This window comes from Martes martes (assembly GCF_963455335.1).
Source record: "Martes martes genome assembly, chromosome: 2".
In the NCBI taxonomy this organism is placed as follows: domain Eukaryota; kingdom Metazoa; phylum Chordata; class Mammalia; order Carnivora; family Mustelidae; genus Martes; species Martes martes.
In genome coordinates, this window is record NC_137889.1 from 151,468,709 (window position 1) to 151,496,367 (window position 27,659).

The window sequence follows — 27,659 nt, forward strand, 5'->3', positions numbered from 1 at the left end:
GCACAGAGATACCATGTGCATCTGTGAAGAAACACCCTCCCGCATATTACTGACTAGGCTTGCCCCCTAATTCGATTCTGGAAGAACTCTTCTGTTTTTTCATTGCCCTCAATGTAAACTAACCCATCCTAGCATAGCAAATAATGTATTTTTCAAGGTAAAACACCAACAATAAAATTGTAAATAAGATTATTTAAAGGCAGGATGAAGTCAGACATCGGTACTTCCAGAAAAATTTGTAAAAACAGTATAAAGCTCAGGGCACCTGGGGGGCTCAGTGGGTTAAAGCCTCTGCCTTTGGCTCAGGTCATGATCCCAGGGTCCTGGGATTGAGCCCCGAGTCGGGCTCTCTGTTCAGCAGGGAGCCTGCGTCCTCCTCTCTCTCTGCCTGCCTCTCTCCTACTTGTGATCTCTGTCAAATAAATAAATAAAATCTTTTAAAAAAATAGTATAAAGCTCTATTTGCTCTAGATAAAATGGAGAACTTGTCTCATAAAAAGGGAATAGTTTTATTACCATGTTCCCAAGTCATCTTTCTTACCCTTTCTACAGATCTTCAAAATGATTCTGAACCTCAATTATTGTCAGTTTGAAGTCTTCCTGCGTTATCAAAAAGCCAAAGACACATGTTGCACCATGGAAGTTCTCATCCAAGAGGAGATTAAAGACAGCACCAATTAGGAAAGGACAAACTTCACAAAAATAAACAACTACATCATGATGGTTGTGTGAAGCGGATTCTCTTGGAATGATAATAAAAGCAAAATACATGGGGCGCCTGGGTGGCTCAGTGGGTTAAGCCTCTGCCTTTGGCTCAGGTCATGATCCCGGGGTCCTGGGATCGAGCCCCACATTGGGCTCTCTGCTCAGCTGGGAGCCTGCTTCCCCCTGCCTCTCTGCCTGCTTGTGATCCTCTCTTTCTCTGTTGAATAAATAAATAAAATCTTAAAAAAAAAAAAAAGCAAAATACATGAAAGCACGAAGTTCTACAAGCTCCTGAATTCAAATACTCTAACATGACTACCTTGACTTAACAATAAATACTCAAACACACCATGATGGGTAATTTCATCATGGAGACTTTCTTAATGAAATTCACCTGAACATCACTTAATACAGTTGGTAGCTAATGCCAGTTTAACCCGACTACAACAAATGCTTTATTTTACTTCACTTGCATAAACGAGGTGCATCTACAACATGAAAACACAGTGCAAAAGTGAAGATTAAGCTATACATTGACTTGTGGGGACGATGCCCCAGATAAGCTCACCCCACTAAACAAGATCACAAATCAGAATTACACAAAGGAAATGCTGCACACATCTCAGCTTAGCACTGGTTTCCCAAATGTTTTATGTTTAAAAGTGATACCAATATTGCATTTTGAATAGAGTCTAAAAATATAGTGGTAACCATTATTAAGAACAAGTTCATAAACAAAAGCAGAAGGCATCTATTTTAAAAAATCTGGTAAAGGCCTGCAAAGAGTAAAGTCCTAGAAACAATAGTTCACCAGATCTTTATCACCTCCAAGGCACGAGATTTTGCTCATTCGTTTTCTTATTGCCAAGGCAGAGAAAGGGGACACATGGAAAGTCCTTGAGAAATGTTAAATAGAAAATAGGCATTTCAACTGAAATTAAATACATTAAGATTAATTCAGTAAGATTCATGTACCTAGTTAACCATTGCTGAGGACCATTTATTCTATGAAATTTGGTGGCACGATTGGACTTAATAGATTGGCAGATTAACCAAGTGGTGCAATTACCATCCCATGGGCCAAAGCACTAAAGGGAAAAAAAAAAAAAAAAATCACTCCTGGTATTGTGGGTTTGGTAGATGTGATCTTAATTTGGTGTTTAAAATGTGAGTCTCAAATCTTTGTTCTGTTTGTGGTTAAATTTCCAAATTGCTCTGTGACATTTCTGTTACTTCCTAATACAAAATGAGTTGCTACAACTTGAGATTGTGATGGTGAAAACGTCTTAAAACAGGGGGGGGAAGCATAAGTGCAATGATGTATCTGTGGTCTAAATAATCAAACCCCTTGAGTAATATTTGTACTATTGACCAGCACTATGTCATTCATTCAGTCCACAAAAATTTCTGAAAGCCTTATATTTCCAAGGTGTTGTGGCAAGACGTTTTCTGTCATGGCTGTAGGACATAAAGAGTCTCAGAAGATTAGAAAGAAGTCTTTGCCAGCCTGAGTCTTTTGTCTCTAAAGTATATTTGGTCACTCCCTTCTCAATGCCTCATGGTACTTTGCCAGCCTAACACTTCCAGTGTTGATGTCATTGCATTAAAGTTCGTTGTTTGTGTGTCTCTCCCTTGTTTAACTGTAAGCTCCTTTAAGGCAGGCAATCAGGCAGTCACTGTGTATGCTGAGCACTGGCACAAATGCTGGGGTAGGCAACTGTGGAATGCTTGCAATGGGGACTTTGGATTTAAATTCAGGGAGTCTTCAGCCTGCATTCCCATGCTCTGCTGAGCTGTTTCATTCTATAAGTGGGACTGGTGAGTACAGCTGCTGAACACAGAAGCAAGACCACTGTGAATAACAGGGCCAGGTAAATCTTTTAGAAGTTATTTTCATATGATGGGTCATGCTTACACCCCATTGCATCTACTCTGGAATTACCAAGATTTCAGATCTGAGAATGGACTGGGTTCCTTCAAGTAAGGCTCCCAGATTTAGGAAAGAAAAACACAGGACACCTAGTTAATTTTGGATTTTAGATAAGTGGCAAATAATTTTAGAGCATAAATATGTCCCAAGCAATGCATTTGTATACTTACATTTTATCTAGCAACCCTATCTTTAAAAGGATGAGTAAATTGGAGGTAAAGAGGATTGAGTGAGACATTTCTCAATAACTTTTTGTTGGGCAGAACATTTATTTTCTTCAGCACTCAGATAATAAATACCACCAGCACCACCTGCCATTGTGATAACGAAAAAAAAAAAAAAAAAAGCCACATTTGTCCTGTTACTCACTATGGTGTATTACCATCTTGGTTTGAGAACCATAGGAAGGACATAGGAATGGGAATGCATTCCATGAAGCCAAGAGTCAGGAAATGCATGTGCCAGGATCCCATGGATACCATAGTCACACAGTCTCAAAAACAACTATATAATGTCCATTTCCTAACTAATACCTCATTCAGACCTCCCAACTAAATTCTTACGGGCAATCAGAGAGGCTTGACATGCTCAAATCTATGTATTTGACAATGAATTTTAACCCTGAGACAAGATCCAACAATTATCCAGATTTCTTAACAGTTTGACATATAAAGGGAAAATTAAAAGTCACCATCCTAAAGATCAATTATAAATATGATAATAATTATATATTTAACTTGTATGGCACTTTAAATTTATTCAAAGCACTTTTCTGTCCATTATCTCATGTGACCATTAGTGTGGTATTTATTAGCGATGAGAGAATGGAATGTCTGCTCAATCTATTGTTACAGCCAATTTGCAACTTTTGATATCATCAATTTGAAACCACAAATGGGAAGACATTCAGTCTCTTTTTTTCCCTTCAGAAGTCTGTCAGTTGTGAGCTTTCTCTTAAGTCTTTTTTTATAGCTAGCCCCAGATTTTGTATTAATGTCACATGAATATTTTCTTTTTGAGCTACTTAGTTGATTATGTTAACTTAAGGTAAGAGTCTTAAATAGAATGAAATCAAAAGTAAATGAAAAAATTTGTGATGAACTGCCTTCCTTTCAAAAACTGTCTGCTTCTTTATGACAATGTCTGGCAAATAGCGGAAACTTGTTGAGTTCTGAACGAATGAATCAAGGAATGAGTACAGGTGCAAATGAACTTCAAATGAAAGTCTGCTTTCGTCCTAACTTAATTTACTCCAAATCTTGCCAGCCTAATGAAGACTGCCGTTCAAAAGGGTCACACAAGAAAATCACAACTTCAGAGGCTAGAGCCACCCAGAAACCATTTAATGCAGCTCCATGCAAAGGAAAGCTCCACCCCCCCCCACCCCACCCGGAGTCATCTGAGACAAAGACATCTATGTCAGGATGCAACAAAGATGCCACAATGATCTGGTAATTAACAATCAAGGCCTACTCTGGGTAGGTGCATTCTTTCCTCTAAGATACACTTCCTAATGCAAAGTCCATTTCCTTTCATCTGGTCATCAGTAAACAAAATATGGAGCATATAAGTGCCTAGCACAGTGGCTGGCACTTAATAAGTGTTTAACAGCTCCTTGTTCCCTGAGCAAAATAGAGAGTGGAAACCCAACCCTTTTTTGAACAGGTCATCATTGTAATAGTTTGGGACTTGTTCATTTATTTTTTTAAGAGAAATTTTATTTATTTATTGTATATATAGAGAGAGATCCCAAGTAGGCAGAGCAGCAGGCAGAGAGAGAGGGGAAAGCAGGCTCCCCGCTGAGCAGGGAGCCGGATGCGGGGCTTGATCCCAGGACCCTGAGATCATGACCTGAGCCGAAGGCAGAGGCTTAACCCACTGAGCCACCCAGGCACCCAGGGACTTGTTTAAATTGCCATCTTCGTCTTTAAATTCTTAAGATTCCCATATAGAAAGAAGACAGGTCTGATTTGCCCCAAGTCCCGAGTTCTCCCTGCTATGTGCCAACTGACTGGATGAGTAGTAGGAATTATCCTCTATTTTAATTCCATGTATTTATTCATGCAATAAGTATTTTCCATGGTCAGCACTCGGCAAAGGTTACATGTTATTTAATCTTATTTAATCTTCACACGTACCCTCTGATGTTGGCATTATTATTATCTTAATGCTGCATATGAGGAAATTGAGGTTAAGACAGTTTAAGCAACATGCCTCATGTCCTTCGCATGCCTACATCACACAGCTGTACTGGAACAAAAGCTCAAAATGAATCTGCATGGATCCAAAGACCATAATTTTGATCTTTACCTTCATCAATTTTTAAACAACTGAGGAGTTTTCAGAGAAACAAAGTTGCTTTACTGAGGAAGATCTCAAGGGCCAGCTGGCACTTGTCTCTTGAGAAAGCATAGGGTCTTTAAGCACCAGCGACACCAACCCGGGCCTCTTCAGATCTGGGTGAATTCTATAGAGGCCTTGTTCATAGAAAAGACACGCACGGATTGGAGCCTTGTAAACCCCTTCTCCCCATGTGCTGCAGTGCACCCTTTCCGCATGTAACTTTTTTAAACGGCCACATTTGTGCCAAGTAGTTACTATATGCCATGTCAAAACACCTATGCATATATTCAAGGAGTGATTTTCCCAGAAATACATTTTTAATCATGCAATATGATATTGGAGAAAGAGAAAGTTGGGGAGGTGGAGAAATGCTTTCAGAATTCCTATATAGCAAGCACAATAAAAACACAGCTGGATGACGTGAGCCAATAAAAAGCAGGAGAAAAATAGTAACCAGAGATAGCAAAGCTACTTGAGGCTCATAGAATTTCTCTACCTTAGGGGGACACGTCCAAATACACAACACATAAAAACACATATTACAAGACAAAATTGAAGAACTTCGTCAATATCGCAATGCTCTCAGAGCTTTCGGGAAAAAAGGGATGTGAGGAAGCAAATGTTAAGGAGAAACAGCAAGTATAGGAATGGTTCCACTGAGGGGCCGATGGGCAGTGCTTCACAGTATCAGATGGGACCGGATGACTGAGGACAACAGAAGAAAATAAGGGCATGGGGGACGATATGTCCTAGAACAACTTTCCTTTTTTATTGTTGAGTGAAATGTCCCCCCAACCCCCAGAAGTTAAACAGAGAAAAAAACATCAGTCTTGGACTAATGTGACTGTGTAAATGTGTAGTCTCGCGAGAACTCCTTAGTCCAGACAGAATATGGAAGTCAAGATGAAATAAGTATATGATCAAAAACTACTGGATCCACCAACCCAAAATTACAAACAACAGTTAAAGGATTCATGACAGGTGGCTCAGTTGGTTAACTGTCCAACTCTTGATTTCGGCTCAGGTCATGATCTCAGGGCCCCTCATCCAGCTCCACGCTCATCAGGGAGTCTGCTGGAGATCTCCCCCACCCCTGCCCCCTCTGCTCTTCCCCCTGCTCATGCTCACTCGCACTCTCTCTAAAAAAATAAATTAAAAAGAAAAAAATTTATTAAATGGATTAATGATAATTTTGTCCAAATTGTCCTAGATCTCAATCTGGAGTCAGAAATGCACACAGTAGAATTCAATCAAACAGTAGCTATTTAAGGAGCATTTTCAAAGTGCTGCAAACTCTGCTGAACATTATAAACATCATCTCAACAAGCCCTCCCTTTTTGGGTGAGGTCACTGATGTTCACCAACCACTCAAGTAGTAAAAGACAAACCCGGGTTGGAGCTCAGGTCTCAGACCCCAAGCCCCTGACTGAAGCCTTTTCCCTGAAAAGCAGGCCAATGGGCAGCGCCCTGAAACAAGATGGCTTTTTAGCAGTTATATCATTTTTTACCTTAATTTCTAAGGCAATGCCAACCTAGACATGGTTTAGTGTTTGGAGTCTTCAGTCTCTCAAAGTACAAAGGCTCACACATTCTCAATCACCTCCTGCTGTCTCTTCTCCTGCTGAACATAACCTATGCACCAGAAATAACAGGGAGTTTCTGAGGAAAGCCTGGGAGGACACAGTCTCTTCTGTGCTGCATTTCAGTAGAAACTGCCCAAGAGAGGGCTTGTGTGACTCCCAGTCAAACAGTGAGTCTCTGCAGCAAGTTCTGCACATGGAGCCCACTTGAAAAACTTCTCCACGACACAGAAGCTACGAGAATGCATTGTTGCTAATAGTAATCATCAGTGCTGCCTACTGTATGCTTCGAATGGTCTGAGGCTCTTTGACTGTGCTATCTCACTTAATTTTCACACAAGCCAGTGACAGTTTTATGACATCTTGTGGAGGAGGAAATGGAAGTTCTGTTTATGAATCAAAGCACAAATTAACATTCAAACGTGTTTGCTACATGGTGCAACCCCCCGTCCTATCAACGTCATGAGAATCAGAAGAACTTTCTCCTTGCATCTCTCCCAGCAAAGAGAGATCTCCTGAATGAACCATATCTTTCCTACAGATGAGGAACATGGCCAACGTGGACCTGGACACAGCCTGGGTCTCTTGGGGGGTTACCTGTACCATCTCCCAAAGGGTGTTTGTGATGGTCACAGAGGGAGAGAGTGATACAGGACACCATTCCTTTATATGCACAAAAAGGAGTAGAGAACTAGAAGTACTTGCTTGAGGCTCACAATGAGGGATCACCCTGAAAATGATCACTTTTGTACAAGATAGGGAAGGGAACAGCAGATCATGCTGGACTTAGCATTATAAAGTAAACATACCCAGGGCATGAGAACATCATTCCTCTGCTCCTCTTTGCCTTCTATGTCAAGGAAGCCTTGGTAATTATTTGTGGCTTCTGTTCCTGGAAATGTGTGAATTGACAAATGCATTTCTTTCCCTTTAGCTATGGGGTGATATAGACATGAGATGGGGTAGGAAAAGGAGGGTGCCCTGGCTTTGACTTTGGAGTCAGCCGACCTGAGACCCAATGACTCACCACCTGGGGCTCCCTGGACCAAGTTTCCGTTTTCAGAAAGGACGCTTTTCAGCTCCAACTATCTTTAACTACTGATCTGCTGACAAAGAGGGAATTACCTGTCTCAGATCTCTTCCCCACTTGAGATTCCATGTCATGCAGGGAGAAAACTACCTCTTGGAACTGCCCACTTCTCCAACTGCTAAAGAAACACCTTCCTGATGCTTGCACCAGGTAGGGACGCACAGCTCAATTTCATGGCCTGTTAACCTTATCCACCTGGCACCTCGAAACACCAACCTCACCCCCTGTCTTCCAGGAAGACATCAGCAGTCTCCATCTGGTCCTGTCATATTTCACCTGGGAAGGGAGTTCCCCTCCCACCAATCAGGAGAGGAAAGGGCTTGGGGACTGGAGTGATGACCAATACAGTTTTCTGAAAGAGAAGCTGTATGCTGCCTCCGAAAGCATAATTATTTTCTGAATTATTATATTGCTGGTTCCCCCTTCTAGCTTAAAGTAGATCAGACCTTTTCCTAGAGCTTCTCTGAAAACACCAGCAGAGCACTGTAGATTACGTTCTTCCCACTTTAGAAAGTCTCGTGATTTAGGTCAAGGAATTGTTTTGCCAACATTCTGTTTGGTGTTATAAACTTTTCCCCAAATGTCCATTATTCATTCAATCATCCATTCAACAAATATTTATTGAGCACCTATTGTGTACAACTTCCTGTATAAATCTGAGAATTCAGCAATAAATAATAGAAAGCTCGTGTTCACACGGAGATGACATTCTAATAGGATGGTGACAGACACCAAGTAAATAAGCCAACACATATTATAGGATTTACTGTAGCTTAGAGATAAGATATCTTAGAGCCAGACGAACCCTGTAAACACATAGAGATGGGGAGAGAAAAGGAAGGAAAAAAATTTTTTTTTCTAGTAGAGGCTAAATAAACCACATCTGACATATTTCTTGGTACCTAAGATAAATGTAATTTGGGGAAATTCTTCACATAGAGAAATGAAATAGCCACGTCTTGTTTTCTTTCACAGAAATCCAGGGCTGTCAGCTCCCCAGGAGGTCTCGAGGAAGAGCTGCAGCCTGCTGCCCAGCACTGGCAGGTGTTTTCACAGCCTGGCACCCACTGCCTGGACCACAAACGGGTTAAGGTGTCAGCACCAGAGCTGGGAACGCTGCATAAACAGTGTGCGTCAGGCGTTCTAAGCATGCTTCCTCTTCCCTGTCTCCCCGTCCTGGGCTGTCAATCACCTGTCACTTGCCCACACATCAGCAGCATTGTGCACATCACCAGGCTGTCAGCAAAGCAGCTGATGAGACTCGGCTCCAAACTGTCAATCATCTTTGCTTCTCTTCTCTGCTCGGGAAATATTTTGGCTCACAGAAACAAAGAAACCTGGACAACAATGGCTTATAGTCAGGCGTTTACTCTTGTGCATGGGTATAAGTAAGATCTTAAATCAGTGCTGATCATGCTTTACCCTCAAATGGTGCTGGGGTTGGGGGCTGGGCAGAAGGAACACTGAAACCCTGTTGCGTTAGTATGATGTACTCTAAAACTGTAATTCTGGTTCCCTGAGCAGACCCTGATGGATTCACAAAGCAAACACAAAAACAAAAACAAGCAAACCCCCCAAAACAAAAAAAGAAAACGAAATGAAACAAAGAAACCCACAAGAACACAAAACCATGATAACTGGAAGTTATCTGAGCTTATGCCTCTACAGAAAATAAGAAGACTCAGAGGATGGATGACTGCGTGGTTCGAAATTATTCACCATTGATCAGGCAGGCTTTTGGGGAGAGAGTAATTGTTGGATGGCAGAGTTCATTTATCTCCCGGGACTTCTGAAACAGCGGCTTCTGCACCCGACTCTCCTCTCCAGGTCACGAGGCTGCTCAGGGGCACCCACACGCAGGAAAGCAAGTTCACTCTGCAGGACCCCCATGAGCTGGGCTTGCCAGTGATTACGACGGGAGTCCTTATGTTGAATGCAAAGACACTCTAAAACAACCCACTGTCTGGCAGACCAGCAGCCCCTCTCACCCAAAATACTTACCAGAAACATCCCGCACCCTTAAAAGCCCACAACAAAGAAATCTAAAGAGATGTTCCTGGCAATGAGTTCCAATTGGGCAGTAAGTTCAAGTTGTCCTGTTCTCCCCAGTTTGCCACTTGGGCAAAATCACCATGCATGTATTAGCATAATTAATCAGCTCATCATACAATAGATCCGAATACTACTAAGTTGTCCAAAGTCCTCTAAAGTTAAAAAAAAAAAAAAGGAAAAAACTCTAGTCCCTTTGAAACACATTTAGCAACAATCAGACTTTTAATCATGTTTCTCATGAGCCTTATTATCTATCATTGCCCAATGCTCTGGATTGGCGGGTTCGTACACACGGCGGTTGGTTCCATCATCATCATCTGTGTTTGTGACATTTGGGATGTTTTACCCTCTGACAGATCCTTTCATACGTGCAACCTGATTTCTGAAAACACATGTCTTTCTGATCTAACCGGACATTAATTGCTTTTGTGCTGATGTTTCTATGCCTCTTGGTCTTATAGCACAACTAGCAAATCTGATCTCTGACAAGTTGGCTGAACCTAATCAGGACAAATCCGCTCCTACCCAAGGTGCCACAGGCAGTAATTTGAGGATCTTTACAGAGTTATCACTCGCTGGAAAGACAAGGGACTATAATTCTGTCAACGCTAATCCAAAACTGTATGTTCAAGGCAGGGGTGGCCTCTCTCCCCCACCCCCAAGAAAAGATAGCACTTGTCAGATAAACACCTGAGATAATTGATAAGAAGAAATTAGGAGGCTGTGGCTGATGCAGTGACTATGAGAATTTTTCTTTCTTTCTTTCTTTCTTTCTTTCTTTCTTTCTTTCTTTAAGGAACCTTCAGAAGCGGAACATTGGGTGTAAAGTGTCAGCTGTCAGGGACAAAGCAGGGTCACAGGGAAAGGTGGATGGAAACCCCGCCATCCAGCTCCCACTTATCATTGGGTGACTTGGTTCATATTTGCCTCACTCGCTAAACAGACAGGTGCCCAAACATTCTCAGCCTCGAAGGAAAACTCTCTCAGCCGGCTCAGGCTGCCACCCGGTGACAAAGCCCTGATGGGAAACAAGAACCTCCTCAGGATGGGAGGTGTTACTGTCAGACTGTCAGCCCTGTGCTATTCTCCAAAGGTCCCTGTGGTTTTCTTACAGGCGCAAAAAGAAGAAATATTAGAAAAATAAACTTCTTTCTTACTGTATCGCTTTGGTCCATCTTCCAAACAAAATGAAAGGGTTAATGTGGCGTCGTCTTCAAAAAACTCGGTGGCAAACGCGTCCCACCAGAGGTTGTCGCTATCCTGCAAAGAGATAGATCATTTATTTAACAGGCAAGAACAGAAACTACCTCAAAAGAGGAAAAGGAAAGCAAAAAGAAAGACAAACCCAGCCACCACTTGCTTGTTACTCAGCATATGTGTGTGGGTGTTCTAGAAGGCGGGTGGGCGAGCGTGCGGTCACTCCTCAAATTAATTGCCTCAAATGGGGACCGAATTCCAATTCAACAAATGAGTGAACGCGAACTGAATGAAAATTAATTCTCCAGGACATATTTGGGGAGATTTAATAAATGTACTTTGGAACACAATGTGACATTTCTTAACAAAAAGGGTTTACATTTCATGTAAAATGCATTTAACTTCTTTTTGGGCACTCTTTCTCTCTGCTCTTTTCAGAATTTGATTTTACAAACAGAAACCGCCATATCACAACCAGGTTAAGGAGAGTACATTTTTAAAAGATAATCAGGTCAAAAGGGGGGTGTGTGTGACTTGTAGCCCCACCCTATGCAAACGTCCTATGAGATACAGATATTGCCACAGACAGAAGATACATATCTGTCCAGGGCTGTACAAACACCCATCACATGCATATGGATTGTTCTCGAGGATTGTTTTAAGATTATAGGCAATCTTGTTGCCTTGTTATTAACATGATCATTAAAAATAGAGCAGTTCAGCAGAATGCAAACTATCCATGTGAACTCTGTTTGTCATGGATTGAGCGTCTCTTGTTCATCCAGAAAACACTTTGAAACCGGCCCGGTTTAAGGCAGTTAAAATCACTGTTAATCATTGGGGGGGATGGGGCCTCCTATCAGAGTGAATCAGGAGGGTTACGCCAAGCGTCATATTCTAAAAGGGGCAGCACAGCTGCCCTTGTGCTCTGCATCTTGCCCCGTGTACCCCCAAATTCTTAAGCACAATCTTTTCCCAGAGAATTGCTGGTCAGTGCCAAACTTTAGGAGGAGATGTCCTGCAGCTGCCTGTCAGAGGAGGGAAGGGCAGCTCCCCACTCAGTGGCCCCCACTGCCGTGGCCCGGGTGGAGAAACTGCAAGCCTCTCTTCTTCCCATTAAGTTGTTCTGCTTATGAGGACATTAAGTTGTTGTCACTGGCAGGCATCAGGAATGAGCCTTCAGTCCTGGAAAGAATAATTAAAGGGCCACCAAAGATTGATGCTGTCTGTTCTCGTTTTCAGAAAAGTAACAGCTCAGGCAAATGAATTTTTTCATCTTTTTTTTTTTTTTTTCCTGGCTTCCTCCCAATCACCACACCAAAAGCCAATACTTTTCGTGGTAAAACAGAGTAAATATAAAAGCACCCAGGGGCGATTCATGGCTCCACATACAAACTCTCTCTCCTCCCCCCCCCCGCTGCCCCAAAACAAATATTTATTGAGCACTTATTACATGCAGGCCCTCAGAGCACACAGCTGGTTGAGAGATGGGTCTCTACCCTCAAAGGGCTCAAGCCCACGAGCAGGAGACACCCGAGTGAGCGACTAACAGTTTCCCTCCAGACCCAAGACCACAGCACAAAGTCTGGGTGTCATGGAAGCTATCAGAGTTTCTAGAAAAATCAGTGGGCTTGGTTGGAAGTGGAAGAAGCAGCTGGGGAAAGAAACCCCATTTGAGAGCCTGGGTACACTGGTTTATTTTATTTCAAATTGCTACACAGATGGAAAAAGAATAATAGTTAACATTTATTGAGTGCTTACCACATGCCAAGCATTATTCTAAGTGCTTTATGTGTATTTTCCTCCTTACTCCTTACTGCCTCCCCGTTTTGGGTTTGTTCGTTGTTGGTTTTGGGTGGGGTTTATTTGTTTTTTTTCTTTTCTTTCTTTTTTTTTTTTTTGTTTTTTGTTTTTTGGTCCGTTCTCTCCTGTATAATTTAATTTTTTTGTGAGCAGGGGCTCTGTTTTGCTCTAAATGGTGCCGAGCCCATGGTACGACTCAATAGAAGTTGCTCCGTGAATGAATGAAGCCGCTCCCGTTATGTACCACCCTTCCTTTACAACCTCAGAAGCCAAAGCACAGGTGGTAAATGGAACTTGCCAAGTACAGTCAGCCGATAAATAGTGGAGCTGGGATCTTGACTCAAGCCCCTTTGACCTCTGAGCCCCACCCTCTGCCTGACTCATTTCTCTGGCAGTCTTTCCCAAGGCGGAGGTTAGGACTTAGAAAGAAGGGGAGGGAGAGTGAAAAGGGAATATTTTGTCTCAGATTGGTCTCTTTGTCCAGCTACTTGCTTTCTGCTGCCAGGGACGGTCAGCGTCCCGCCTCGCACGGCGAAGTACCCCATGTGGAATGACGTCAGTGGCGGAACTCACGCCTACTGGCAGCCCTCAGACCCAGGCTTCATCCCAGCTCTCTTCCCAGCAGTGAGCACGGACAACTTAGTTGACCTTCCTGAGCCTGTTTCCTTACTTGCAAGTTGAGAAAAATAATAACACAAGAGTAATAATTTTCTTGCGGAATACATGTGAAAACAACAACCATAATAACAATTATCTTGCAGAATCGATGTGAGGAGTAAATAAATTAATGGGTCTAAAGTGCCCAGCAGAATGCCCAGGGCACAGTGAAAATGAATAAAATGTCCTTTTCCTGCCTCTACCTACCATCTTTAGCATCATTTTTAAAGGAGGTGGTGTTGCATGTTCTAAAGAAACATATCAAAAATGCCCTTTATAAGAAGCCTGTTGATAAACCAAGCACGTTTCTTCTCATTCCAACTACATGTAATGCATTTACCTGGCGATGACACCTGCCCACAACAGTTAGAACAGGGATGTATCGAATCTCTTTTGCCCTAGTGATTTCTCAAAGGCCTGTGACTAAGTCAGACCCTGCACCTGTATTTGCCTGTCATCTGACTCTGAGTTTCTGGCATTCCTGCTAGGAAGTGGAGCAGGGAAAGGCAAGAGCCCATGGAGAACCCAGGCTGATCCGAAGGCCCTGGGAGCAAAGGAAGGATTTGGACTGAAGTGAGTGGTAAAAAGTGTCAAGGAGCAGCCACACAGGGTCCACAGCACCTAGACGCTCAAGGGTTCGTGGGAGCTGAGAAACGCACAAGAAGGAGACGTGCCCTTCCATTCAACCAACTGCAATGGAACATAAGATGAGTCAGCATCTCAGGAAATGTCAGAACAGGTGTGGAGGGGGAAGGTTACATCGGGTGACTATATGCACAAAAGAATCACTTGGCTTTGCTTAGAAGAACATTTCAAAACTAAAAATGAAAAATGGAATTACGTGAGACACAGAATAGTTACTATATATATATGTATGTATGTATATATATATATGTATATATATATATATATTTGGGTTAGCTGAATGAATGAATGAATGAATGGAACTCTTTAGCGTACCATCACAGACCCAACTTAAGAAACTCACTCTACAAAGTCTTCAAGACATCTTGATTGTTGCGATCCTACTTTGTCTCTTGGCTGATATTTCTAAAATGGCACACCAATTTTTTGATGCATTTTAAAATTATAATGATCGACTATCCCCAGACACTCCTATGTAAAGCTTTTGAATTAGTCTTTAGTTAGGGGAGGATAGGTGTTTATGTAGGAAAAGGAATAAAAGGAGTAACGCTTTGACAAAAAATTGCTGTGAAGTATGGGTCAGTCTTATGTTCACTGTGTGTGAAGGAAGCAGATGATGGAAAAAACACATGCGCCGGGGGCCCTGGGTTAACAGTCGTACCCAGAACTCAGTATTTTCTAGGGGCTTTACATGAGTTGTACCCTCTTACATTCACAACTATCCAAGTTGCTACCAAGGGATAAAGCAAGCAGCCTTATGGAGAATTGATATCTTTAACCTCCATGTCACAGTGACTTCAACATGTGAATCCTGCCTCTTACCAGCTGGAGGACCTCAGTCATGTCACCTGACTTCTTTGCATCTATTTGCTCATGTATCAAGTAGGAATAATAATTTCAGTGCACTCTGAGGACTAAAAAGTAACTGCCTGGCACATAGTAGCTGTAAAATAAATGGCAGTTATTATTATTCATTATTGTTTCATTTGACTCTTAAAATAGTTACAAATAGAGAATCCAAATTTCAGAAACTTTAAACTACTCAGTAAAGATCAGACAGCTAGAAAGTGGTGGTAAATCTGAAGTTCACTTACACGTCTGTCTAACTCTAATCCAACTTTTAAAGTTGATTTTATTTTTCAGAACAGTTTTAGGTTCACAGCAAAATTATGAGCAAGGACACTGTTCTATTATCTGCCCCCACACCCACACAGCCTTCCACATCATCAATATCCCCTTGTTACAACTGATGAACCTACTAATCTGTGATTTCCTTCAAATAATTCTATTTAAAAAGTGATTTTTCACCTTAGGTTGAAGGTGAAGGTAGTTCACAAGTGTAGAAGAAGCGGCCAGGAGTGCCTAGAGAAAATTCTGCCGGAGCAGATCTCTGACTCGGGCATTTTCAGATTTTGTTCCCTTTCCCCCAACTTCATGTGCTTGCTCTGAAAATCCACTTCCTTTTTATACATGTCTTGCCTCCATTTTGCTGCTTACTTGAGTTCCTGAGATCAGTTAGGCAATTTGATGGGAGACATTTGCATAATAACGAGGCTAGGTGTTCAGGCTGGCTGAAATGCACCTACAAAGGCTTCTGTGGAACCAAACAAGAAACCTGTGGCGGAGTTCAGACAGTCCTGGGTGGTAGAAGCTTAGTTCTTAGCTCGCAGCCACCTCATGAGCTGTGGGCAACAGTAACAGTTCAGCCCCTCCACCGTTCAGCTTTAGTCATCTCGGAGGATATGAGCCTTGCAAAGGTTACAGGTGCTCTGCTTGGCCACATGGAAGAAGAGCAAGGGGCCAACAGAATATAAAGAAAAAGGGACCGGTGAACATTCGGCAGTTGTACCTACAGGCTAGGCTCCCACCTCTAGACTGTAAACTTTGCACCTCCATCTTTGGAGAAATGGAAGAACCACAAAATTCCCAGTTTTCCTTGCAAAGCAGGCAACATAGTCAAGGTTAGCAAGCCAACCAGTAGGAGGTTGCATGAGTAAAGTCGCCAAGTTGTTTTGCAGCAAGGACTCCAAAGAGAAGCTCACCAAGTCTGAAGTTTGAGGGGGGATGAAGCTCAATCCCCTCAAATCAAACTAACTTGGAGATTAGCCAAGGAGTGCCTTGAGACTGACAAGTAGGTCAAGATCAACATTTTGGGACTTCCACGTCAAGGTTATGGTAAATGACCTCCAAAAAGGACCAAGGGCCTGAGGTCTGATTCCTAGATGTGTGGGATGGGTGTGCAAGTCTGTTACTAGCAGTTATAATAGGCATGACATTTGGAATATATGCCGTAAAACATTCCCTCCAGGAAAAGCCATTCTTACCACACTGAAAAGGGCCCAGCATCGTCAGTTTTCTTGTGCAGCCAAGGAACCTCAGGCAACTTACCTCTCTGAACCAAGGGTTCCTGGTTAACCAGCAGCTGCCTGCCTGTCTTTGCATATGTTGCTCTCTGGCCTCCAAAGCATAGTATACCCCAAGTTACAGGTTTTGCTCTCCTCTTCCACTGTCTCCTGTGCTAGGAAACCTTGAAAACTCTACCCCCGTTAGCATGTGAATCAAATGATAATTGAATCACTGCCTTATAATCCTCTAGTAAACTGGGAGATACTTAAAGGAGGGACAAGGCATCAGGCATGGCTCCATCCTCAACAGAGCTCCCACCTATGGATTACCCAATAAAGGAGCAGAAACGTGGAATGAGCCAATGGAGAGGCCATACCCATATGCCTCCTCAAGTGTTGTGGGAGTCTTGAGAGTCTACACTCAAAGGCCAGGGAACCAGGATGGTGTTCAAGCTAAGACCTCTCTCTGTCTCACTTTCCATAAGCAGACGCACCACCCGTGCACGTGAGAAGTTCACATGGAGACAGGAATTTTCAAAATGATCTCACATCCATATTGCCATTCTATGCACCACCTTTTGGGTAATTTCCTTGTCCTTTTCAGCAAAATGTTGGTTAAATGAATATACTTCACTGACTGTAACTTAAGGAAGTGAGGTTTTATTTTATTAATTTTTTTAAATAGAGAGTAGAAGATAATGTGAAGACCCATGGGCCCATTATCTAGAATTAACGATTATAAAAATTCTTATTTTCCTTTTGAAAAGGAATTAAAAATTATAAATAAAAATAAATGTCTTGGATCCCATATCCTGCTCTGTTTTTTTCCTCCCCTCCCCCAGGCTCCCATAAACAACTGTCTTGTGGAATTCATTCAGCTCTTCCTACCCCATCTTTTATATTTATACACACATAGGACTCCATTCATATGTGGTCTTATTTTATGTTTTTAATATTTTATTTAAATGCTTTCATACATTAAGTTCTTTAAACTTGCCTTTTTTTTTTTTTCATTCAACATTGCTTTTTGGAGACCTATCTATTTTATATATTAGGTCTTCTTCCCTTATATAAGCTACATAATAGTGCACTGAATGAATGTAATATATTTTACTTAAGCATTTTGCTACTAATGATCTCTAGACAGTTTCTAATTTTTTGCTATTACAACAATGCTGTGATAAGTATCTTTATAATGTTGCTTTGTGTCCATGTGTAAGAAGTTCTCTGGAGCATATATCTAACTTGGCTGTACACAGGAAGAGGGTATGTACTTGTCTATATTTTGGCTCTCACATTGAGAGGTCTCTGTGCTTCCAAACTGAAGCCTTCTGGTCTGACTGATGCATGGGTAAAGAAGAAACAAGGTGCATTTCTAAGGAATGTCTTTCCAAGTGGGATCTAATAAGAGGATCAACATAATTACAAAACAGAGTCCAACCTGCCAGGAGAAGGATGAGCATCTAAAAGTCCAAAGAAGGTACAGTAATGGAATAATAATAAACTATTAAATTAAAAAATGAAATTAAACAATTTGCCTATTATTCTCTTAAGGTAGAGTGTATCTCAGGGGTTTCATTAAACAAAAGGAGGATTATTTCTTGATGCTGACACAAGAACGAAAGCATAGGCTCTTCATGGTCCTTCCAAATAACTCATGAAACAGAATCAGCATGGGAGGAGGTGGGGATCCCGCTCTGTACACCCTGCCCGCCACAAGGCTCCTGATCGAACCATGCCTTTTCCAAGGAGACAGGTCCTCCCAATCCTTGCTGTCGTTTGGTATCTGAGCAGTACATATTTAGTGTTTAGTGAATATTAATAAGTAAAAAGTGGATTATTTTCCCAAAGCTGGAAAGTAACAATAGCAGAGAGCAGCCTCCAGGTAAATAAAGATGAAATTAACTCAGCCTAAACACAGGCAGGGGGAGTGGTGTCGATAATTCTCGTATATTTTAATTAGGCAAAAATGCCACAGAAGCTTCTCCACTCCAAACAAGCTCCTGTATGCATTTCTGTGATTAAAATCCTTGGTCCTTTTGTCCCATCTCACAGGTGATCCAAATACCACTGGCAGCGAAATCATATATCAGGATGAGAGAGGCACTCGGGTCAAATAGCAGAAGAGAGGCTTAATTACATTTAAAAATCCACAAAAGCATTTTCCTTCCATCCCAGATTCTCTCCTGTTCCCGTCTCCGTCCCTTTCCACCAAAAACAGGATCCCGGGGCTAGGGCTGCCCCCCGGCATCTGTAACTTAAGCACTGACAGGTTATGTGGGATTTTTGCCAGAGTAATTATTTTTCAATTCAACAATAATGAGAAATTACCATGGCAACCACTTGTCACGTGGCACACATACACCCCCTCTAAAGAATGAAACCATACATAAAGCATCTATTTCTTGAAAAATGTGTTTTTTTATTAAAATAAACTTAAACAGGTCAAAGTGGAGAGGGTGTATGAAGGGGTCTGGAAACAGGAAGATGAGAAGAGCACTGACTTTTCTAGTATCTCGTGGTTCTAGAAAATAACATCTTATGACCCTTCCTCCTAGTACACACACATGGACAGCACTCTATTAATTTGTATCTTACCAGTTCGGTCACTCCCATTTTGTACTTGTCAGCTCACCTCTCTCAGAAGACACTGAAGAAAGAATGAGCGCACTCAAGGACAGAGGCAGAAGCACACTTGGGTCATCCCTTGCTTTCCCGAAATTTCTTTGCCCGTCACGCTCCTGTATTGAGACAGGAGACAATAAAGAACCCCAACCTCGTGCCTTTCCTTTCATGGAGGCCCCCTCCCACTAAGGGAGAGCAGGTCACTTACATTCTCTAACTGCAATAGTCCTTCACTTCTTGAATCCCTGGCCACTTTTTCTTCGAACCATGTATCAAATGACTTTTATTCCGAATTAGCCACATTCGATCATTGCAGTCAACAGTTACAGAGCACTGACTATGTACCAGTCACCATTCTGAACAGGTTGAGTAACATAAACCCTTGAAATTTCACAGACAACCTATGGGATAAATCCTTCCAAAAACCCCATGTTATAGATGTGAAGACTGAGGCACAGGGAAATTCAGTATTCACTCGGATCACAGAGCTACCAGGTTGCAGGGAGTGCAAACACAGGACCCCTGGCTCTTGAGCTGGGGCTCTTATAACCACTCTATTATGATGTTCCTTCATCCAAAACAATGTTCTTCAAGATCTTTACTATCTTCTTACTTGTTTCAACATCCAATAGTGCTAAGTGCACTGTTTGGAGCTCCCCTCTTGAACAGAGAGCCCAAAGCAAGGTTGTCCACATCTGTGCAATTCTACATGAAGACAGAGGAATAAAAATGATACGGTAATTGGGGGAGCATGTGTTGGACACAAGGAGAGCATTTGAAATCCTCTCTTTTTATCATGGGATTTTGAAAATTATTATTATTATTCTCATATCCCCAGGATTACATTTTTCTTTCTCCTTGTCATCTATGATTTTGTTCACTCTCGGCTAAATTGCATCTTATTTAACAAGAAACATTAGCTATAATTTTAACAGAAATTTTAAAACACCGTGTTATCAAATAGTAAATTATGTGTCCCAATAGACCGTCTCAGGGTTCAACTCACAATTCAAGACTTCCCTTCAGAAAGTGCTCACAATATTTCACTCTTTAGGGCATGTGGGTGCTGTCTTGAGAAAGAAATGTATTAAAACAGAAAGACAAGACTTGGCATCTGGCAGATAGGGCTCTTGAGCAAAAGGTACATCAGTGTCTTTTCCCCCAAACACTTAGGGAAATTCATGCATTTCAATCTTCATCCTTGACCCACCAAATCATTAATTAATTGTGAACATCCAAAGAGAAATGTTATTTATGATAATCTAAAAATAATGACTAAAATGTACACATGTTTTACACACCCAAAGCTGAGCGTTCTGCTGCTGGACTTATCATAACTATGATGAAAGACTCATTTTCTTTTCATTCCTGTAAGCTTTAGGAGGGTTGGATCTATATCCATATCTTGTACATTTTGCAGACAGAGCACAAAATACCTGGCCAATATGCAACAAATCAGTACTTGATTTTTTGACTATTTAAATTATATAACTTAAAAAAATAAATCTGTATCTTATGAAAACCAAGCATATTTTCAAAACTCTGAAGAAAAACAATAGTTGTCTTCTCCTGATGGTTGAACACTTTCACTGTCTTCTCCATTCACGTGTCTGGCACACAGGGGTATTAAATATTTAATATGTGAATCAATGAAAATGCTAAGAGTTTCGCAATGAATTATTTCCTAGTCTTCACAGCATCCTGATCAAATTGGTACAATTTAAATGAGGAAACTGATGCCTCAGGTGGTCACAGACCAAGTAAGAGGCAACACTGGACTTTGATTCCTAATCATTTTGATTTCTGGACATTTCATCCTAACCACAGAACTTCACTGCCTATTCTTATCTGCATTATTCTGGAGAGAAAGAGGACTAATGTTTTCTTCATAATTAAATTTTGTTTTCTACTCCAACATGGAGCCATGCACTCTAACATATGAAAAATAATATATGAGGGACCCCATGCAAATCACTTTGAAAATGACACAGCAAGGCAAGCAGGGGTCTCAGGGCACCTGGGTGGCTCAGTAGGTTAAGCATCTGCCTTCAGCTCAGGTCATGATCCCAGGGTCCTGGGATTGACCTCCACCTTGCCTCAGGGCTCCCTGCTCAGCAGGAAGTCTGCTGCTTTCTTTGTCTCTCTCCCCCACCACCCCTGCTCACGCTCTCTCAAATAAATAAATAAAGTCTTAAAAAAAAAAAAAAAAAAAGCAGGGGTTTCATTGGTAGTCCCTCTGTGGTGGTGAGCCCCATAGCTCCTATTACATTACAGCACCCAGGTTCCAGGGGTCCTGAGACACAGCATAATGTGATGAGACAGCAACTTCTATGTCTTAAGAAAAGCTCATCATAAAATCACGTACAAATTTTCTGTTCCAACATAAACACAGCAGGCAGGAAAACATTTCTGGAAACACTTGCGAGATGCAAAAGCTTGTTTCTGTGACCTGCCCAACTGCATAAGAATCAAATGAAGGAATAGTTTGTGGAGTCACCACTAAAAACTGGAAGAAACTGGGCCAAGACTGAGGCATCAGGGAGCCACTAGAAAAGAAAATTCAAGTTTTTCCTTCTTCCTACTTGGGAAAAAAGAAAAGATTTTTGTTCACAAAGATAAATAGAAGAAAATGAGCATATTCAGAAGCTAGGTTTATCTTGACAATGGTTGAAGGTTTCCATTCTTTTCTCCATTTTCACACCTGTTTACCAGAGGATTTAGATTCTCTGTAATTTACCAGTGACTCCCACGCCTGTACCACGGCTCTCAGGACTCCAGAACTGTGGCGCCAGCTGCCTCACCAATTGCCCCACTGGGGAACCAAAGAGGCATTGCAGTTGTACCATGGCCGAAGCCAGCCCCGGCCCCATTTCCACCAGGCTTCTTCTCTCCAGTCTTCTCCCTCTCAACGATGTAATGCCAGTTTCTCAGTCTCCTAGACCCACCTTATAGGACACATTCTTGATTCCTCTCTTTTCCTAAGCCCACACTTCTATTCTGTCAGCAACTCCCATGAATCTACTTTCAAAATTCAATGGAACCCATGCACGTTCCTCTCTGTCTGCCACCACCGCTCATCTAGGCCTCCAGTAACTCCAGCCTGGACAAGAGTAATTGCTTCCTTGTCCTTCTCTCCACCAGGACTCTGACTTCCCTGAAGCCTATGGTCCACGGAGAAGCCTGTGTGACCTTTAAACAATGCCACTGGTTGCATCACTCCTGGTTAGAGCCCTCCCATGGCTCCTCATTGTTGCTTTCACCAGGGAGCACACTAAGTCTAGACGTCGTCTTCCTTTCTGGCTTCAGTTCACTTCTGAATTGTGGATCCAGGCCCTTGCCACAGGGTCCTTGCTTCTACGCTGGGGCCACACTCCCATTCTGCCATAGGGCCCTTTGCATTAACTATTCTTTAACCAAGTGGTTAACTATTCCTTAACCAAGTGGATGACTTTGCTCTACTTGGCCTGGCTTTTTCTTCCTTGTCATTCAGATCTCAGCTTCCTGGTCATTTTTTAAAGATTTTATTTATTTATTTGACAGAGAGATGGAGAGAGAGAGAGAGAGCACAAGTAGGCAGAGCAGCAGACAGAGGGAGAGGGAGAAGCAAGCTCTCCACTGAGTAGGAAGTCCAATGGGGGCTCGGTCCGAGGACCCTGGGATCATGACCTAAGCCTAAGGCAGCCACTTAACCAACTGAGCCACCCAGGCATCCTTATTCCTGGTCATTTTTGACCCTGCAATCTACAGGATCCAGCTCACTATCACATCAGTCAATGTTTTTCCTCCAGGAAGCACTTATCACTAGATTTTTAAAATTTGTTGGGGTGCCTGGGTGGCTCAGTCATTAAGCATCTGCCTTTGGCTCAGGTCATGATCCCAGCCTCCTGGGATCGAGCCCCGCATTGGGATCCCTGCTCAGTGGAAAGCCTGCTTCTCCTTCTCCCACTCCCCCTGCTTATATTCCCTCTCCCGCTGTGTCTCTCTCTGTCAAATAATAAATGAAATCTTAAAAAAAATAATAAAATGAAATTTGTTTATTGTCTTCCTACCTCCTGGAAAATGCAAGTCATTGGGAGCATAGGATCCTGCTGCCCGCTTTCTCACGGAACCAGGCACATATTGGGTGCTTCGTAAACAACAGAATAAATGAATATACCAAAAATGTGCTAAACAAACAAGAAAAGAGAAAAGATAAATCTATTGAGGAGACCACATTAATTGCTTCCACAGGGCCGCCGTTCTCAGACTCAGACTTGTCATAGCCCAGTTGACTACAACTACATAATAGAGTACCAGGAACTTACCAGAATCTTTATGCACTTTAATTTTTTAAATAAATATATGCCATGAATTAAAAGCATTAAAAATATTTATGCCCTTTGACTCAGTAATTCTATTTCTGGGAATCCATCCAAAGGACATAATCCAAAAATATGTAAATGCTTTATACACAAAAATATTCACCATAGGAGCATTCATAACAGCATAAAAACTAAAACAATGTGCTGCCCTGCAAGAGAGGAATGATTCAAGAAACCATGAAAAGTCCACTAGAAGGAAAAAGAGGAATCTTTAAAAATAATGCGCATCCATGGTTTATAATGACACAGAGGCATTCTGATGTTCTGATGTAAAAGGAAGAAAGCAAATGGAACACAGAGCAGGACAGCATGGCGGAAGCCGAGTGTAGAGTCGAAATGGCCGTTCTAGAGATTCAGGGGAGGACGGACTATTTGATAAGCAGGATTGAAACAACTGGCTTTTCACATGGAAAAAATAAATAAGTTTGGTTCTATATCACATAACCAAACGTAAGTTCGAGATGGATTAAACATGTCCATGAAGAAAAAATTTTCAAGCCATTAGAAGGTAGGAGAATATTGCGTATGATCTCAGCACAGGGGAAACTTTTGTCAACAGCACACCACAAGGACAAATAATGTGAGAAACAAGCCATCCATTTGAATATATCAAGATATAAACATACCATATGACAAAAGACACTGTAAACAGGGCTATAGTCTAGGTGACCGGCTGGGAGAGAGTTAGTAACTAGAATGTATAATGAACTGTAAAAATCAGAAATCATGTTGAATCACTGCATCATATACCTGAAACTAATATTACACCATATGTTAACTAACTGGCACTAAAATTAAAACTTTTTTAAAAAATCAGAAATCGGGGCGCCTGGGTGGCTCAGTGGGTTAAAGCCTCTGCCTTCGGCTCAGGTCATGATCCCAGGGTCCTGGGATCGAGCCCCACATCGGGCTCTCTGCTCAGTGGGGAGCCTGCTTCCTTCCCTCTCTCTCTCTGCCTGCCTCTCAGCCTACTTGTGATCTATGTCTGTCAAATAAAGAAATAAAATCTTTAAAAAAAAAAAATCAGAAATCAATCAAATATAAAAGTGCAAAGGATGAGAAATTATCATTCCCAGAAAATGGTCAATAAAGCTATGAAAGGATTTTCTATTTCACTTGTTATCAAGAAAAGGTAAGTTAAAATAGCCACTGCACATGCATGTCATTGTGGAAATATCAAAAAAGTGACCACACATGGTAGGTTCCTCTCCACATGGTGCTAGAGAGGTGGGAACATGGGAACTCATGGATGGTGGTCACTTCTCACTTATCTTGGGTCCACAAGACCTGGGTCCACAAGCCCCAGGGCACAGGAGACAGATTCCAGCCTGCTTACCCACTCAATACCCACCCTACTCGAGGACACTGAAGCTTGACAAGCTTTACCTTTTACCCCCTCTGTCCCTGTACCTGCAATATCCTCCTTACCCCACATTCCCCTACTCTGTCCCAATCACCTGTGTTCATTCAATGGGACTCCCACCCAAGTCTTGCTTCCAGCTGGAAGCCCCACAGCCCTTCCATCTACTAAAAAGTCTCCATTTTATAGACAGAGATACATTATTTTTTTTTTAATTTTTCAACTCATACAAACTTCATGCTGACTACTCCTCTAGTACTGTATTTTTATTTTATGTTACATGATGCCTAGTTATTATATTTTTCACGTCCTAGCAATTCAACTCCAGACTCCGTGGGCAGATACATTATCTCCTTTGGGTGGCTCTTTGTATTTCCATTGCTTACCTGGCACACATTTATTGTGTGTTTAATTATGAACTGAGCACTGCGCATTATCTACTTCAAGCATTTGAACATTTCCAGGCAAGCTACTGTTATTATCCTCATTTTACAGGTGGAAAAACCAAAGCTCAGAAGGCAGCTCATCTTCCCAATCACACCTCTGAAAAGTGCTGGAGACAAGTGTTCAAATCCACGTCATCTGATTCTAGAACCTGCCCCTTTTAACTGATCGGAGAGAGAAAGAAAGGATTGTGGGAAAATATCAATAATTAGAGGTCATATATAAGACTTGTGCATGAATGTTCATGGCTTCATTATCCACAACAGGCAAGAAATGGAAACAATGCAAATGTCCATCAACTGATGAACAAATAAATAAACCAAATGTGGTATCTTCATGTGATGGAGTACTATTTGCAAAGAAAGGAGTGAAATGTTGATAAATGCTGTAACAGATACCTGGAAAACATTCTGCAAAGTGAAAGAAGGCAGACACGAAATGCTGTATATTGTATGATCCCATATACTGTATGTATTATATGATGCCCTGTATTGTATGATTCTGGATATCAGAATATATAATGTATACACAAATAAATTTATATATATGTATGACTCCATACAATATATGTAGTATCCAGAATGCTGACTGCACCACTTAGTAGCTGCGTAATCTCAGGCAAATTACTTAAACTCGCCATGTCTGTTTCACCCTGTGTAAAGCTATCTCACCTCTCATTTGGAGGATTAAACTAGATAGTGCATGGACCAGTGACTGGAACAGAGTAAACATCCACTAGAGAGCACTATCGTTAAATGGTGGGAAAAGTCCCAAGGCCAAGGCTGCCGTGAATATTAAATAGGATTTATCAGTAATGCAGCTATGGTACAGCCTGCATACTTCGCAACCAGACAGCCTGGGTCTGGACACCAAGGCCAGCCCTTTTTTGCTCTGTGAGTCTGGGCAAGGTACTCAGTCTCTGTTGCCTTCTCTGTGAAGATGGGAACAATAATGGTAACTAATCGTAGAGCAGCTGTAAGGTTTAAATAAACTGATACATTCAAGAAAGAGCTTAGCACAGTGACTGGCACACAATTAGCACTGGTTAGTTTTTGTCCATCATTATAGTTCTGGCCATCAACGTTAGCTGGCATAAAAGATACCCAAGATAAAGTTCCCTGTTCTCAGAAAATGAATAAACCAATTAGCTTATTGGTTCAGTGGATTACAAATAAGACACCCCCCTCAGTGTATCTCCCTCACAAGACTGAAAACTCCATGAGGGTGAGATCACTGTTTTATTTTTCACCGTGTCCCTTGTGCCTTACATAATGCCTGTCTGGGAAGAGTGAGAGTACCCATCTATGAAAGTGAGTTTTCATGCAGCCTGATGGAAGCAAAGTCTCTATTTTGCACGCCAACCTCAAATCCACAGTTGCGTGTGGTTGGGGCTAATTTGCATCTCAGTATCTCAGAAAGCTCTGCATTTAGCTATCCGATTTGCTTCCTTGTCAACTAGAGATCACAACTTGCAAGGCAAAGAGAGCTTTAGAAAACTGTGGTCTCTCTGCCAACTCTCAAATTTTGTCCGGCAGCATTTTTCACTTTCCCCCTTCCATCTCCATGCGAGGCAAGAAACTGGGTTCTCATTCTAATCCTGACATTTTGCTGGGTGACTTCAAGCAAATACAAATCAAATAATCTGGCAAAATATGCCTAGACTATGTGCTTACACCTCAGTTTCTCTATTTGTCAAACAGAAGGACGATTCTAAGGGTACTTTCAAAGGCATCCTTCCAGAACACCGCTTTCTTCAGGGATGTATTGTTCACTGAAAGCACCTGCCCACCGTCCCCACTCTTGCCTTTAGGAAAAACATTTTTCGTGGATCTTGATCTGGGCTAAAATGGAGGCAGCATCACTACCAAAGGAGGCAAAAGGGAAGATCTCTCATGCCGTCCCCTTCCAGGATTCAAAAATAGTCTCCATATAGATGGCAAACGGATTTCAACCCAAGTAGCCTTTCTAATGAATTGATGATGGTTATCTAGGACGCTGAATTCATTCATACCTGCAACAAATACACACGGAGCACCTACTATGTGCTAGATGATGTTCTAAGCATTAATGATAAAGCAGTGACCAAAAGGGACACAAATTTCAGTTCTCATAAAGCTTAAATACTAGTGGATGACAAACAATAAAATAATGAGTAAATGAAATATATCATTCATTAGAGAGAGGCAGGATCACAGGAGAAAACCAATAGAGGAGAAAATGAGAACAACAATGAAATATGAGGGGTGGGGTGCATCCGGGGGGCTCAGATGATTAAGCATCTGCTTTCAGCTCAGGTCATAATAGCAGGGTCCTGGGATCGAGCCCCACGTTGGGCTCCCTGCTCAGTGGGGAGTCTGCTTTTCCTTCTCCCTCAGCCATTCTCCTAGTCATTCTCTCTCTCGCTCTCTCTCTCTCTCTCTCTATATATATATGTATATATATAAAATAAATAAATAAATAATATGAAAAAAAGAATAAAGTATAAAATAAAAATAAAATAAAGAATAAAATTTTGGGGTGCC

The 27,659-nt window shown here is 41.7% G+C and overlaps 1 protein-coding gene across 14 annotated transcripts in view; it reads right to left on the reverse strand.

Moving 5' to 3' along the window:
- Positions 1–27,659, reverse strand: part of LDB2 (LIM domain binding 2) — a 375,417-nt gene that overhangs the window by 228,347 nt on the left and 119,411 nt on the right. For all 14 annotated transcript variants that reach the window (XM_080796093.1, XM_080796085.1, XM_080796096.1 and 11 more), the window contains exon 2: positions 10,858–10,960. In XM_080796093.1, the coding sequence (XP_080652219.1) occupies positions 10,858–10,960 (103 nt within the window). The remainder of the gene's footprint in view (positions 1–10,857; positions 10,961–27,659) is intronic.